The sequence below is a fragment of the Vanellus vanellus genome (assembly GCF_965231255.1).
Source record: "Vanellus vanellus genome assembly, chromosome: 24".
NCBI classification, from domain to species: domain Eukaryota; kingdom Metazoa; phylum Chordata; class Aves; order Charadriiformes; family Charadriidae; genus Vanellus; species Vanellus vanellus.
The window spans coordinates 6,101,209-6,114,649 of record NC_138929.1 but is presented as its reverse complement, the minus strand read 5'-3'; the positions used below and the strand labels follow the sequence as shown (position 1 = coordinate 6,114,649).

The 13,441-nt window shown below is 47.9% G+C and overlaps 1 protein-coding gene across 1 annotated transcript in view; it reads right to left on the bottom strand.

Annotated features, from left to right (window-relative positions):
* Nucleotides 1-13,441, bottom strand: part of NSF (N-ethylmaleimide sensitive factor, vesicle fusing ATPase) — a gene marked incomplete at its 3' end in the record, with an annotated part of 91,453 nt that overhangs the window by 2,713 nt on the left and 75,299 nt on the right. Inside the window, exons 18-19 of the mRNA XM_082495100.1 lie at nt 7,522-7,656; nt 6,577-6,690 (exon numbers count right to left, since the gene is read on the bottom strand). Of these exons, the coding sequence (XP_082351226.1) occupies nt 6,577-6,690; nt 7,522-7,656 (249 nt within the window). The remainder of the gene's footprint in view (nt 1-6,576; nt 6,691-7,521; nt 7,657-13,441) is intronic.

Here is a 13,441-nt window from a genome sequence, read left to right as displayed (position 1 = left end):
CTCAACCACCTCTCTTCCTATATTTCTGCATGTTTCCAGAATGGCTAGTACTTGATAAAAGGTGTGACCACAACGCCAGGTGGCCACAATAAGTGTCATTTACTGGTAAGTACAGACTAAATGTAGTGATAAGTTGAGGGGGAATGGCTTCAAACTGGAAGAGGGGAGATTTAGATGAGATATTAGGAAAAAAATTTTCACAATGAGAGTGGTGAGCCCCTGGCGCAGGTTGTCCTGAGAAGCTGTGGCTGCCCCATCCCTGGAGGTGTTCAAGGCCAGGTTGGACGGGGCTTGGAGCAACCTGGGCTGGTGGGAGGTGTCCCTGCCCAGGGCAGGGGGGTGGGACTGGATGGTCTTTAAGGTCCCTTCCAACCCAAACCATTCTGTGATTCTATGATTCTAAATAACCGGAACAGCACAATGGACTGAAAAGTGGTTAAACTGCTGGGCTCAAAAAGTTATGACTGGTGGCACGAAGTCCAGTTACTAGCAGTATATGCCAGGTCCATACGGGAGCCAACGTTGTTTAACCTCTTCATTAACAAATGGGATTTGGGGACAGAGTGCACCCTCAGCACGTTTGCAGATGACATAGAACTGAGAGGTGCATTTCAGGCACTTGATAATGGTGCTGTCATTCAGAGAGACCTCAACTGGATGGAGATACAGACCGGCACAAATCTTGCACAGTTCAACAAAGGGACATGCAAAGTCTTCCACCTAGGCAGGAATAACCCCATGCACCAGTACAGGCTGGGGGACAACTGGCTGGAAAGTGACTTTGCAGAAAAGGAACTGAGGGTCCCGGAGGACAAGTTGAACATGAACCAGCAATGGGCCCTTGCAACAAAGATGGCCAACAGCGTGCTGGGCTTTGTTAGGAGGAATGTTGTTGCTATGAGATCGAGGGAGATGATTCTTCCCCTATTTTCAGTGACACCACACCTGGAGGACAGTGTCCAGTTGAGGGCTCCCCAGTACGAGAGAGACAGTGACATACCAGATAGAGTCCAGCAAAGGGTCACAAGGTTGATTAAAGGTCTGGAGTATCTGTCATACAAAGAGGGGCTGTGAGAGGTAAGATTGTTTAATCTGGAGTAGAGAAGACTCGGGACTGGGGAGGGAAGGGTGACTCTCACCAACGTGTGCAAATACCTGATGGGAAAGAGTAAAGAAGAAGAGACACACACTCTTCTGAGTGGTGCCCGTTGACAAGGCAAGAGGTCACAGGCAGAAATTGAAATGTAGTTCCAGGTAAATAGAAGAGAAATCCTTTCATTGCAAAGTTGATCACACACTATTAGGGACTGCCCATGGAGGTTATGGAGTCTCCATCCTTGGAGGTATTCAAGACCCGATTGGACATGACCCTGAGCAACCTGTTCTAGTCAATCACACTTGGGCAGAGCAGGGGATTAGACAAAGACACTATCCTAGAATCATACAATACCAGATTGGAAGAGACCTCAAGGATCATCTGGTCCAATCTTTCTTGGCAAAAGCACGGTCTAGACAAGATGGCCCAGCACCCTGTCCAGCTGAACTTTAGAAGTGTCCAACGTTGACGAATCCATCACCTCCCTGGGGAGACTATTCCAATGGCTGATTGTTCTCATCATGAAAAAATTTCCTCTTGTGTCTAACCGGAACGTTCCCTGAAGTAACTTGTACCCATTAACCCTCACCTTTTTCACGTGACTCCTTGTATAAAGGCAGCCTCCATCTTCTTTGCAGCCGCCCTTTAAATACTGGAACATGCTGATAAGGTCTCCCCTAAGCCTTCTTTTCTCATGGCTGAACAATTAGCAGAGCGTACCTGCTCTCCGTGACATTTACCCAAAGAGAAGAAGGTCACAAACAGTTTACCCTAGAGAACCAGATGCCACCTGCACGGTGATCTAGATGAAGCTTTCACTGGCCCTGGACAGAAGGTTGAAAAGTGGCTGAAACCTCAAGATACATGGACAGCCAAAGCAAGCCTGGGAACCAGAGCTGCCAAGGCCAAGGTTATGCAAAAAGAATTACCAGTGCACTCTCTCAACAAGCTTCAGGCAGCCCATAAAAGAAAGGGATTTGAGGAAAAGGCCAAAACACATGTGATCTTTGACCATGAGTAGAAAAGTGCATCTGAGAGGGATCCCTGGCCTCCTCAGGTAAGACACGCAGCATTTTTGTAGACACTGGCAGTAAAGATGTCTACTTCTGAAAGGACTTCTTCAGAGGAGTTACTCAAGTAGCAGTCCACCAAGTCCTCAGATTTGACTTCTGATCTATGGTCCAAACTCACAGACAGATTCTCCATGAGAAAGCGAAAATAGCTGGGCAAATGAACGGCCAAGAAGTGGACCTTGCAGGCAACAGTCCAAAACCCAAACTTCAACCATTCCTGTCGGAGCTGGAAACACCTGTTTCCCATCAAATGTTGATGTCAAAGAGGGTCATGAGATGTCTGTAATCATCTACACACGCACTTTCAGAAGGTTTGAATTGGATTAGATGATGTCCTGAGGTCCTTTCCAACAAGGATGGTTCTGTGATTCTAAGATCTTAAGTATTCTGCAAATCAGGCAAACCAGTGGAAGGCAGCTCAATGGTTAGAGGAACAGCGACTCGCTACTTACGTACTTGCACTCCATACAGAGTCCCTGCAGAGGGCCAAAGGCAAAATCCATACAAGCACAGCAAATACTTATGCTGCCAGGCACACCAACACCAGCAGTCTATTGCACGGAATGGCGGGTGAAGAGTTGAGATGCTTTTTGCAGAGGCCACAAAACCAGGGAATTTGCTCAGTAAAGAAAGAATCTTTCACATCTCAGATTGACCCAAGGAACCACAAACACCAAGATGGAGCAAGGCATGATTTCTGGCCATCATCAGAAAGCCCAAAGCTGATCGAAAAAGAATGTCACACAGAAGAGTCAAAGCGCCTGGCTTATTCTAAGATTACTTATCTCATTGACTGACACAGGGATCAAGAGTAGCATCTACCTGCAAAGATGAGGGTCCTGTTGCCAAGACCTTGGTGAAACCTTAGGAAACCACGGAAGTCATCACAATCAGGGAATAACAACAAAGGACCAAGCAGACAGTTCTGTTAAAAAAAAAAAAAAAAACCCAACATGATCCGAGGTGGATATAGACAAACCAACCTCTTCTTTTCATTCCTAGAAAATTTAGAAAATTTGTACTAATGTCACCAGCCAAAATTCAAACTTGGCAATGCCACTGTTCTGTTTCCCAAACCACAGACGCTGCCTCCCCACCCCTTTTCACTTGGACATAAGAAAGGGGCCACGGTAAAACACTTTGTTGCCTTTCAGCTTCCTGCTTTGGTCTTTTGGACGAGATATTGTGTCTGCAGGTAAACGCTGTTCTTCCCCCAAAGAGTCTGTAGGACCTGTGTCAGTACAGATTGTGGACAAAGAGGCAAATTTGATCAAATAGGTTATTAAAAAATGCAGATACACAACCAGAAGGTTGATCTGCCCTGGAAGGAGCAGAAGATGATGTCGACAGAGTGCAAAGAGGAAGCAGGTTCAGGACTCTTGAACAGACCCTCTAGTGCCCCGTGAAAGGAGAAGTGCTGCCATCAAATGGGATGAAAGATTTTCTAGAAGAACCGTGTGGAGATTGACGCTGTGACACAGCTCAGATGGCACGAAAATGGCTGTTCCTTTCTCGGTAATGCAGCATGCCCGGGACATGCCTGGGAGCCCTTAGGAAATAAGGCAACCGAAGAGGCTTCACTAATCTTCAGGCCAGAGAAGAGGAGATATTCCACCAAGCTGTGCGTGCCGCTGGGTAGTAAAGTACTCCTGTAAACCAGTCATGAAATCCAAACTCTCAGTACGTCCAGACACAGAGCTTAGTTTGAAATAATATAGGCAATATTATATGATGAAGTTTCAAAGTAAGTTCCCAGGTAAGTTAAAATACATTATGGACAAACAGCTTAGATTACATTTTATTTATGCTAAAGAGAAGTTTACCACATCAGGAAATACTGGAGGTGCAAAAAGGGGCTTTCTGGAAAGCTGCCTAGCTCATTCGGGTTCCTACCGCAGAAGGAGAGAGCCCTTGGGTTTTGGAGCGTTGCCCGGAAGGTCCAAGAGCAACAAACCAGGCAGGCAAAACAAGCAGAAGGAAGCAGTCCCCCAGCTATGGAAAAAGGCAGCTCACGCATTCAGCAGCAGCCCAGGGCAGGGGGAAGCTAGTGTGGCACCCAGGAGCACTGCAAGGTGGTCCACGTACTGCAGCCAAGGATACTTTAAAACTAAACTTTTCTGGATTCCCGTGGCAGATCGTGAGCGTATCCATTCATCAGAGATTTCTTCCGAACAAGAACATAACATCATTCTAGGACACTCAGTGTATACAAGATGACCAAAATATGTGACACTAAATACGAGTAGTTTGACATCAAAGAAGGCCAGGAATAGCAATAAACACCATTTGAGGGAAATTAAGCTGCCGAAAAGCGTGGGTTTACAAAGCTCGTAAACAAGGTAACAAAGCGACCCAAGACACCAGAGCAATGCAGTGGTTCACGGTACTCCAAGACAGGATTTTGATATTGAGAGACTGGTTCAGCAAGGCTTTAGTCTGAAACAAACTGAAAGTCATCTGAACAGCTTAAGAATACCTATGTATGGCATATATTGGTTTTAATAAAACAAAAGACAGATTCAGAGACTGCAGAGAAGGAAACCAGGTGCACTTTTTTCCCAAAGAATTCATTCGCCAAAGGATCTAATCAGCTCAATTCTGAGAAATGTCATCCATCACTTGGAATGATTCAGATTCAAATCTCTTTCTAAAACCCTGTGGTCGAGCTCAAGGAAAAAAGGAACTAGTCTTGGACTTTCATTTGGTGAAATTCCACTTTCCTGTAAGAGCCAGCCAAATCAGATATCGTTGTGGTCTTCCAAAGCGTTCAGGTATAAGTGTTCTCCTATTTAGCGAGATCCTGTATGGCTTTCCTGTATTTATAGCAGTTCAGCAGATGGGAGTCATGTAAACACCTCAGACCTTTCGGAACAGAACTTCTACATATTTAGCTTCCATATGCTATTACCTACACTGTTACACAATTACCAGAATCGAGTGCAATAACGTAAGTCGCATCGCTACCGACTATCCGTGTACAGTAGCAAAGGCAGACTATCAATCATCTCTATTGGCAGTAGCAGCTCTTCCTTTTACACTTGTTCAATTTGCCAGAAACAGCAGAGGGTCACAGTTCTGCCCATCTTCTTGCAGCCTGATTGGTCACGGACTCATCTACAAAACGGTGGTCTGATCAGAAAAAAATCCTGCACGAGAGCAGTTTACCTGTCTGCACGGTGTAGGGCAGTGTGAAGACCCCCTACCTCCAGCATCATAGGGGTGCAGCCATGGGGCGATGCTGCGAAGAAGCATTTCCTACCCCGGCTCCAGATTCGGAGCGGCCCGTGATTTACATAACCTTGAGTTTTGAAAAGAACCAACACTTAGGGTCAAAGCAGCAAAAGAAAACGTCCTGAGTCAGAAGAAGGAATCTATTGTCAAGGCTAAGTGAAATGGACTGCAGCAGAGGCAGGCAGTCCCCGAAGGCCTGCGCCCCTTAAACACATTTAATACACGTGAGCAATGACTTACTGACTTGCCTGTAGGTATGGAATTAAAAGCCAAGGAAGAAGAGGAAAAAGTAATCTAGATAAATGACTTTATTCCCCGAGGTGACATCCAGTCAGAGCATATCCTCAGCGCTGTGCAAGTTTTAACAGAATTGTGAATAGTGAACAGAGGGATACATGACTTATATGCTGCTAAACTACATGCCTCTTAGCTTATGCTCAGCCTCTCCTAGGAAGATCTAAGGACAGTTCACTCAGCTGCACTAAATCCATTTGATGTGAAAAGAGAGCGCGCGCGAGGAGGGGGGGGACGGACTCAGAAGGGCGCTGAAATGTCAGCCGCCGCGGATTAGGGCTGCATGCTACACCCTCTCATTTTTAGCGTGCATACGCTGTCGAGCACGAGCTTGATGGCTGGCTCGCAGGCATAGATGATGGGAGCGGGGGAGGGCTAAGAGCTACATATTTCTACCCTCTGCAATTATTTTCTTTAAAGTGCTGAAAGTGGAAAATAGAGAGAAGAGCAGCTGAAGAGCCTGACAGATTTATCTTCTTCAGGGAAAAAGCGCATACACCTGCACAGGCACCTTTTTCTTTAAAAAAAAAATAAAATAAAATAAAATATCCAAAGTGATTGCTACCTGCGATCTGAACGTGCTGGGTGTAGGGAAGACATTTCATGAAAGGTGAGTTAATCCAATGCCCCCAGTTGCCAGACGCTCTGCTCTGAGGTGCGGCTCTAAACACCCCACAGGCACTGTGGTTTTTAAAGATCTCCCCGCGGACCAAGACCTGGCGATTTCTTTGTTCAGAAAATTTCTTCTCGCCATAGCTCTTTTCTCAATTAAACCAATTCGAAGGCTCCCCCCACACAGCCAGAGTAAGATCTGCAGAGAAGTGGGAACCTCCAAGACCGCTCCATTTACCCCAGTGCTCCCTGGACCAGAAACACTCTTACTTGTAATGACATTTCTATCAGCATCAGCAGCTTCTTGATACCAATCCAGACAGATTTCCCTTTGACATTCTGTGCAATAGTGCTGCGTTCCTTGTCTTTGAAGTTACCCAGGAGCTGGGGGGCAAAAAAAAAATTAAAAAAAAAATAAAAATAAGAAAACAACAACAGGAGATTGTCAATAGGAATAAAGCTACCTAACTCAGTAAAAGGGGAATGAGAAGTTAGAAAGCATTTTCTAGCTTAGAAGGAAAATGTGTTGCATTATATCTTAACATGGCAAAATGCTTAGATTCTTTTATTCCATCACGGTTCTTTTCATAACATCTCTAACCAAACAGTTACTGATTCTCTTTTATGATCCATTTTTCTCCAGATTAGAGTGTAGAAGGAACACAGCAGCTCAAGCCACAGTAAGTTTTCAAAACTGCTGCAAGAGCGTCTGCGTCTTTCAGGTTTCGGCGGTATCGTCATTGCGACAATTTTGCAAGTTTGCACAGAAGATTTGCCTGGTAGGTTTATTTTAACAGCCTTCAATATCCACTACAATTTCCACTACGGCATAGAATAAGAAGCCATTAAGGGCACAAATTTATAAAAGGACCTATAATCTCTTCAGCACCAAACACCTTCATTTGATGTTGTTCCAATTAACGAGAGCTTGGAACCCTCCAGGCACATTCAGTTTAAGTGCCCCAATTATATTCATTACCCACTTCCATGATCTCGGAAATCTTTCAATCCACTCCACAAACTTTTTCCCTAGACCTACCATTCGCTCATTTTGCCTTAATTTATCGTATGAAAAAGTCACTTGGAGAAGCCTTAGAACTGTTACGTTATGACATCATGTTAAGTGGGACAGTGTTCCCAAATGCAGAGCTACTGCAAAACCACTCATTTCCAGCATATTTTGAGTTTATTTGTCATCCTTGAGCTTTTTCTCACCTCCAAAGCCTCCATCAGCTGCTCCCCCGTTGCAATGTTGGGCACGTGAATCGTAGTGCTGAAAGCGTTCAGCATTTCCATCTCCTGCAGGACATCTTTGCGACTGGTGGTGCCGATGATGAGAAGCTTGCGACCCTGTCCACACAACGGAATAAGTGTCAAGAAAGGAAAAACAAGGGAGGAACAACCACCATTGCAAAGCTTCAGCTCCATACAAATGAAAAAGAAAACGGCCATGTAAAAATACCATTTAAAATAAAATTAATAGGGTTAAATCTGTGAGTAACTGAAGTAGCCAACATCAGCCATACAAGACTAGGATCAGACACCAGAAGTCAGAGTCCAAAAATTATGGTACACAGAAGACGCACCCAAACTCACAGCTTTCCTACCTTACCTTTCCTTCTAAATTCATCATTATAAATACCTGAATCCTCAGTAAATTTAAAAGCATGAGCAAAACCCCACTCCCAGAAGGTGAATTACAGATGACTTCTCGGGGGAACAGCCCGTCTTTAGACACCCTGTGGGTTCGGCAAATTCTCTGCCGCTCTACAGACAGCTCCAACAGCTTTACAGTTCACGGCTTTAAGAGCGGAGGTTGCCCTAAGTTCCTAAGGCTTCCCACTGCCAGTGTGGTTGTGTAAAAGGGCAGTACGGCGTCTGGCAGCCTGCGACTTCAAACCGACAGTGCGCACACCAATTCCGAGTTGGCCTGAGCTGGTAACAGGGTTTATAAATAATAGAGCAATGAACGGCAACGGACCGTCAATAAAAATCCACTTTTGTTAGTTCATCTTGTAAATGCCACTTCAATGCTATTTGAATTTTACCACTGAGTGTTCAGACAGTGACAAACGTCGGCTGCCGGAGGGAGCTGTTGGGATTACCAGCTGTGATCAGTCCCCGTTCCGATGCAGCACACAGAGAGCCCATGGGTGGAGGGGGACATTGCTGGCCAAGCTGCCTCCTCGTTTGCTGCACAGAAGTTCAGCTGATGCTCAGAGACAAAGGGTAAAGTTCTATATTTCAGCTTTACAGCATCCCAAACTGGTCAGGGTGAGAAGGGCCCTCTGGAGCTCCCCCAGTCCCACCCCCTGCCAGAGCAGGGGCACAGGACGACGTCCAGGTGGGTTTGGAATGGCTCCAGAGCGGGAGACTCCCCCCCTCTCTGGGCAGCTGTGCCAGTGCTCTGCCGCCCGCACAGGAAAGAAGTCCCTCCTCAGGTTGAGACAGAACTTCCTATGGTCAAGTTTGTGCCCGTTCCCTCTTGTCCCGTCACTGGGCACCACTGAACAAAGACTGTTCCCACCCCCCGGCACCCTCCCTTTGGGGATTGATAAGCGTTGATAAGATCCCCCCTCAGTCTACTCTTCTCCAGACTGAAAAGCCCCACGTCCCTCAGCCTTTCCTCATATGGAGAGATGCTCCACTTCCCTCATCATCTTTGTAGCCCTTTGCTGGACCCTCTCCAGCAGTTCCCCATCCTTGACCCGGGGAGCCCCAAACTGGACACAGTGCTCTAGATGTGGCCTCCCCAGGGCAGAGCAGAGGGGGAGGACGACCTCCCTCCACCTGATGGCCACACTCTGCTTGATGCACCCCAGGATGCCACTGGCCTTCTTGGCCACCAAGGGCACATTGCTGGCTCGTGGTCATCTTGTTGTCCACCAGGACTCCCAGGTCCCTTTCCACAGAGCTGCTCTCCAGCAGGTCAGCCCCCAGTCTGTACTGGTGCATGGGGTTATTCCTCCCCAGACGCAGGACCCTACACTCGCCCTTGTTGAATTTCATGAGGTTCCTCTCCACCCAACTCTCCAGCCTGTCCAGGTCTCGCTGTATGGCAGCACAGCCTTCCGGCGTGTCAGCCACCCCTCCCAGACACAAAACACAACACAAAACTCTGTTCATCACTATTAAAAAAACCCAAAACAAACAAAACCCTAAAAACTACCCCCACAGAGCAGCCAGAATTAATTTTCTAAGTCCTTTGCATTCCTTCGACAAAAAATGAAAACCGATTTCAACTTCAGGCACCTTTGCTGCAGGTGACATGTCTTCACTGCATTTGTTTATTTTTCCCTGAGTGCCATCGCATTTGCCGACTTGTTGTTTTTGGAGAGATTACACCCCAGCCTGGGGTGACGGACGACGCAAAAACAGACCAGAACTGGTAAAGAACTCAAGCACTCGCGTCAAGTTTGGTTTTAGCCTAAGCCAGCAGAAGCAAGCAATGTCTGGTGGGTGGAAACCACAGCACGGCCCTGGCCCCGGGCTGCACGCAAAGGCTTTGTCAGGGAACCGCCGCGCTGGCCCTTCTGCGTGCTCATCACTGCTCGCATCCCAGCAGGCACCAGCGCTCACCAGCTCGGTCCCCTCTTCAGAGGGGGAATCCTCAGAGACCTTGCAGACAACAGAATGGGGAAAAGCAGTCAATTCCTGCACTGACGCCAGAAATGCCAGGTTTGAAACTGCAGTGGGAGTAGGGAATGCTTTAGTACTAGAGGAGACTCACCTGCTGGTGGCACACAGCATGCAGAGAAAGGTGTGAGCGTCCAGCAACGTCTGTAGGGAGCCCTGAGAAGGGCACACAACGTCCGCAGAAAGCATAAATACAACTATTCCGTAGGCTGCTGCTTCCGCTACGCTCTGTGTGGCCACAGCTTTACAACTGCACGTTATGTGTTTCCTTTTAGAGGGTGGTCGTGTAGCAAGGCCAGGAAAACAGTTTATCATTTTACAAGTTTGAGCTAAATCCAAGCAATTCCGTACGATCTTGCATGCAAGGACAAAAAGCCAACACACTCAGTGGAGAGTACATGAATGGCAGTCAATCCTCATTCCTACAATGTCTTCAGAAAGCCCCATCATTTTCAGCTACAGCACTTCATAGATGAAGAAAAATAAATGATGTTCAGCAACCTCATAGCCCCTTCCAGTCCCTAAAGGGGGCCTACAGGAGAGCTGGGGAGGGACTTTTCACAGGGGCATGTAGTGATCATTGGATGAGGGGGAATGGCTTTAAACTGGAAGAGGGGAGATCTAGATGAGATAGTAGGAAGAACTTCTTGACTGTGAGGGTGGTGAGCCCCTGGCACAGGTTACCCAGAGAAGCTGTGGCTGCCCCATCCCTGGAGGTGTTCAAAGCCAGGTTGGACGGGGTTTCGAGCAACGTGGGCTGGGGGGAGGTGTCCCTGCCCAGGGCAGGGGGTGGGACTGGATGAGCTTTAAGGTCCCTTCCAACCCAAACCATTCTGTGATTCTGTGATACATGAAGACAAAATTTCAGTGGTCCTCACCTTTAGAAGAGGCTAGTAAAACAGCTTCAACACGGCTTGGAAGCTGTGTGAAACGAGTACCCCAAGGACACTTGAACCATCACCTGCTCATGAACCACAGCAGAAGTGTGGTACAAACACCTCTGACATTTGCCCTGAAGTTAGCACCCAAGGACAAGGTTAACAGGTGCCTCCTGCATGCTGAGATACACTTGGGACAACAGCACGTGTGGCAGCAAAACTGATGCATGCTTAAAACCTTCAGCATGCAGACAGGGACTATCAGAAGATGCGATGGAGAAAATTTCATCTCGATTCTGATTTACTTTGCTTTCACAGTTGCTCTGTATTTCCCTCAACCCACCGTTCTCAGTGGCTTTTTGTTCAACTCACAAATAATGATGATATATCTGGTATTCCATATGTTCTAACTCAACAAGAAGGATAAGCCCTGTAAGGAGAATTTCTGCGACCTTATTCAGAAAACTGTACTGAGTGCTGTGCATGCAGGGAGCGCCACAGCCTCGCACAGGGAGCAAGTGGTAGCGGTAATAATGGCTGTGTAAGGTGTGAGCAAGTGGACCATCTGCTGAGCCTGGTGGCAGAGCTCAGGGAGGAAGTTGAGCGACTAAGGAGTATCAGGGACAGTGAGAAGGAAATAGACTGGTGGTCCCAGGCCTTGAGCTCCTTGAAACAGAGACCGGGCCAGACAGCGGAAATAAAAAAAGACCACAGAGATATCCTCTCCTTGCCCTGTAGGGCTGAAGGGACGGAAGGCAGTGGCCTGCCAGAAAATGGTGATTGGAGGCAAGTCTGTGGTAAGGGGCAGCAAACGAGCCCCCTCCTCGCCTGCCTCCCCTCCCCTCATACCACTGTACAACAGGTATGAGGCGCTGGGTGTAGTAGAACAGCCTAAGGACAACAAGGCTGACAGTCCTAATACATCACAGGAGCTGCCAGGACCGGGAAGGGCTACCCACCACATTAAGACCTCTACAAGGAAGAAAAGGAGGGTTATAGTCGTGGGTGACTCAGCCCTGAGGGGGACAGAGGGCCCGATACGTAGGGCAGACCCCACTCTCGGGGAAGTCTGTGCCTCCCCGGGGCATGGGTCAGGGACATCACAAAGAGACTCCCTGGCCTGGTTCACCCCTCGGACTACCACCCACTGCTCCTGTTCCATGTGGGGGGCGATGAATGTGCAGATCGGAGTGCGAGGATGATTAAAAGAGACATCAGTCACTGAGGGGATCCGGAGCACAGGTTATTTTTTCATCCCTACTTCCAGTTGTGGGCAACCACACTGAAAGGAACAGACGAGCTCAGTCTGTTACTACGTGGCTCCGTGGCTAGTGTCACCGCCACAATTTTGGGTTTTTCAACAATGGAATGGCCTATGCGACACCAGGCCTGCTGGCAGCAGATGGGGGCTGGCTCACTCAAAGAGGGAGAAGGGTTTTCACCCAAAAATTAGCAGGGCTCATTAACAGGGCTTTAAACTAAATTCAATGGGGGAAGGGGGTATTATCGGGTTTGCCCGTGACCAGCCAAGGGATGTTGTACCAAGGATAGAGGAACGGGGTGCTGGTGAGGGCCTGCAGCCATTCGCTCCAAAATGTGCTGGCTACGCTGCAGCATGCTCAAAGTCTTACGTACATGAGCCGGGAGCTCCTGGACCAACAGGGGCCAATGGAGAGGCACTGTTAATACATGGCACAGGAATGCTGCCTGGAGAGCATCACAAAGTAATTACAGCTGCTCCAGCCAAGTCAGCCTCAACCAAAACATGGCTGAAGTGCCTCTGCAAATGCACAGAGCATGGGGAACAAACAGGAGGAGCTAGAGATGTATCACAGTATCACAGTATGCTAGGGATTGGAAGGGACCTCAAAAGATCATCTAGTCCAATCCCCCTGTCGGAGCAGGAACACCTAGATGAGGTTGCACAGGAAGGCGTCCAGGCGAGTTTTGAATGTCTCCAGAGAAGGAGACTCCACAACCTCCCTGGGCAGCCTGTTCCACTGCTCTGTCACCCTCACTGAGAAGAAGTTTCTTCTCAAATTTAAGTGGAACCTCTTGTGTTCCAGCTTGAATCCATTACCCCTTGTCCTATCATTGGTTGCTACTGAGAAGAGCCTGGCTCCATCCTCATGACATTCCCCCTTTATATATTTATAAACGCTAATAAGATCACCCCTCAGTCTCCTCTTCTCCAAACTAACGAGACCCAGCTCCCTCAGTCTTTCCTCATAAGGGAGATGCTCCACTCCCTTAATCATCTTAGTTGCCCTACGCTGGACTCTCTCCAGCAGCTCTCTGTCCCTCTTGAACTGAGGGGCCCAGAACTGGACACAATGTGTGATGTGTGCACGCCTCCAAGGCTACGATCTCATTGGCATCATAGAAACTTGGTGGGACAGCTCCTATGACTGGAGTGTTGGCATGGAAGGCTACGAGCTCTTCAGGAGAGACGGGTAAGGGAAACGAGGAGGTGGTGTTGCCTTATATGTGAAGGAGCAGCTGGAACGCATGGAGCTCAGCCTAGGGATGGATAAAGAGCCAACTGAGAGCCTATGGGTCAGGATAAAAGGGAAATCGGGAGCGGGGGACATTATTATTGTCTGCAGCTCTCAAAATCCAGA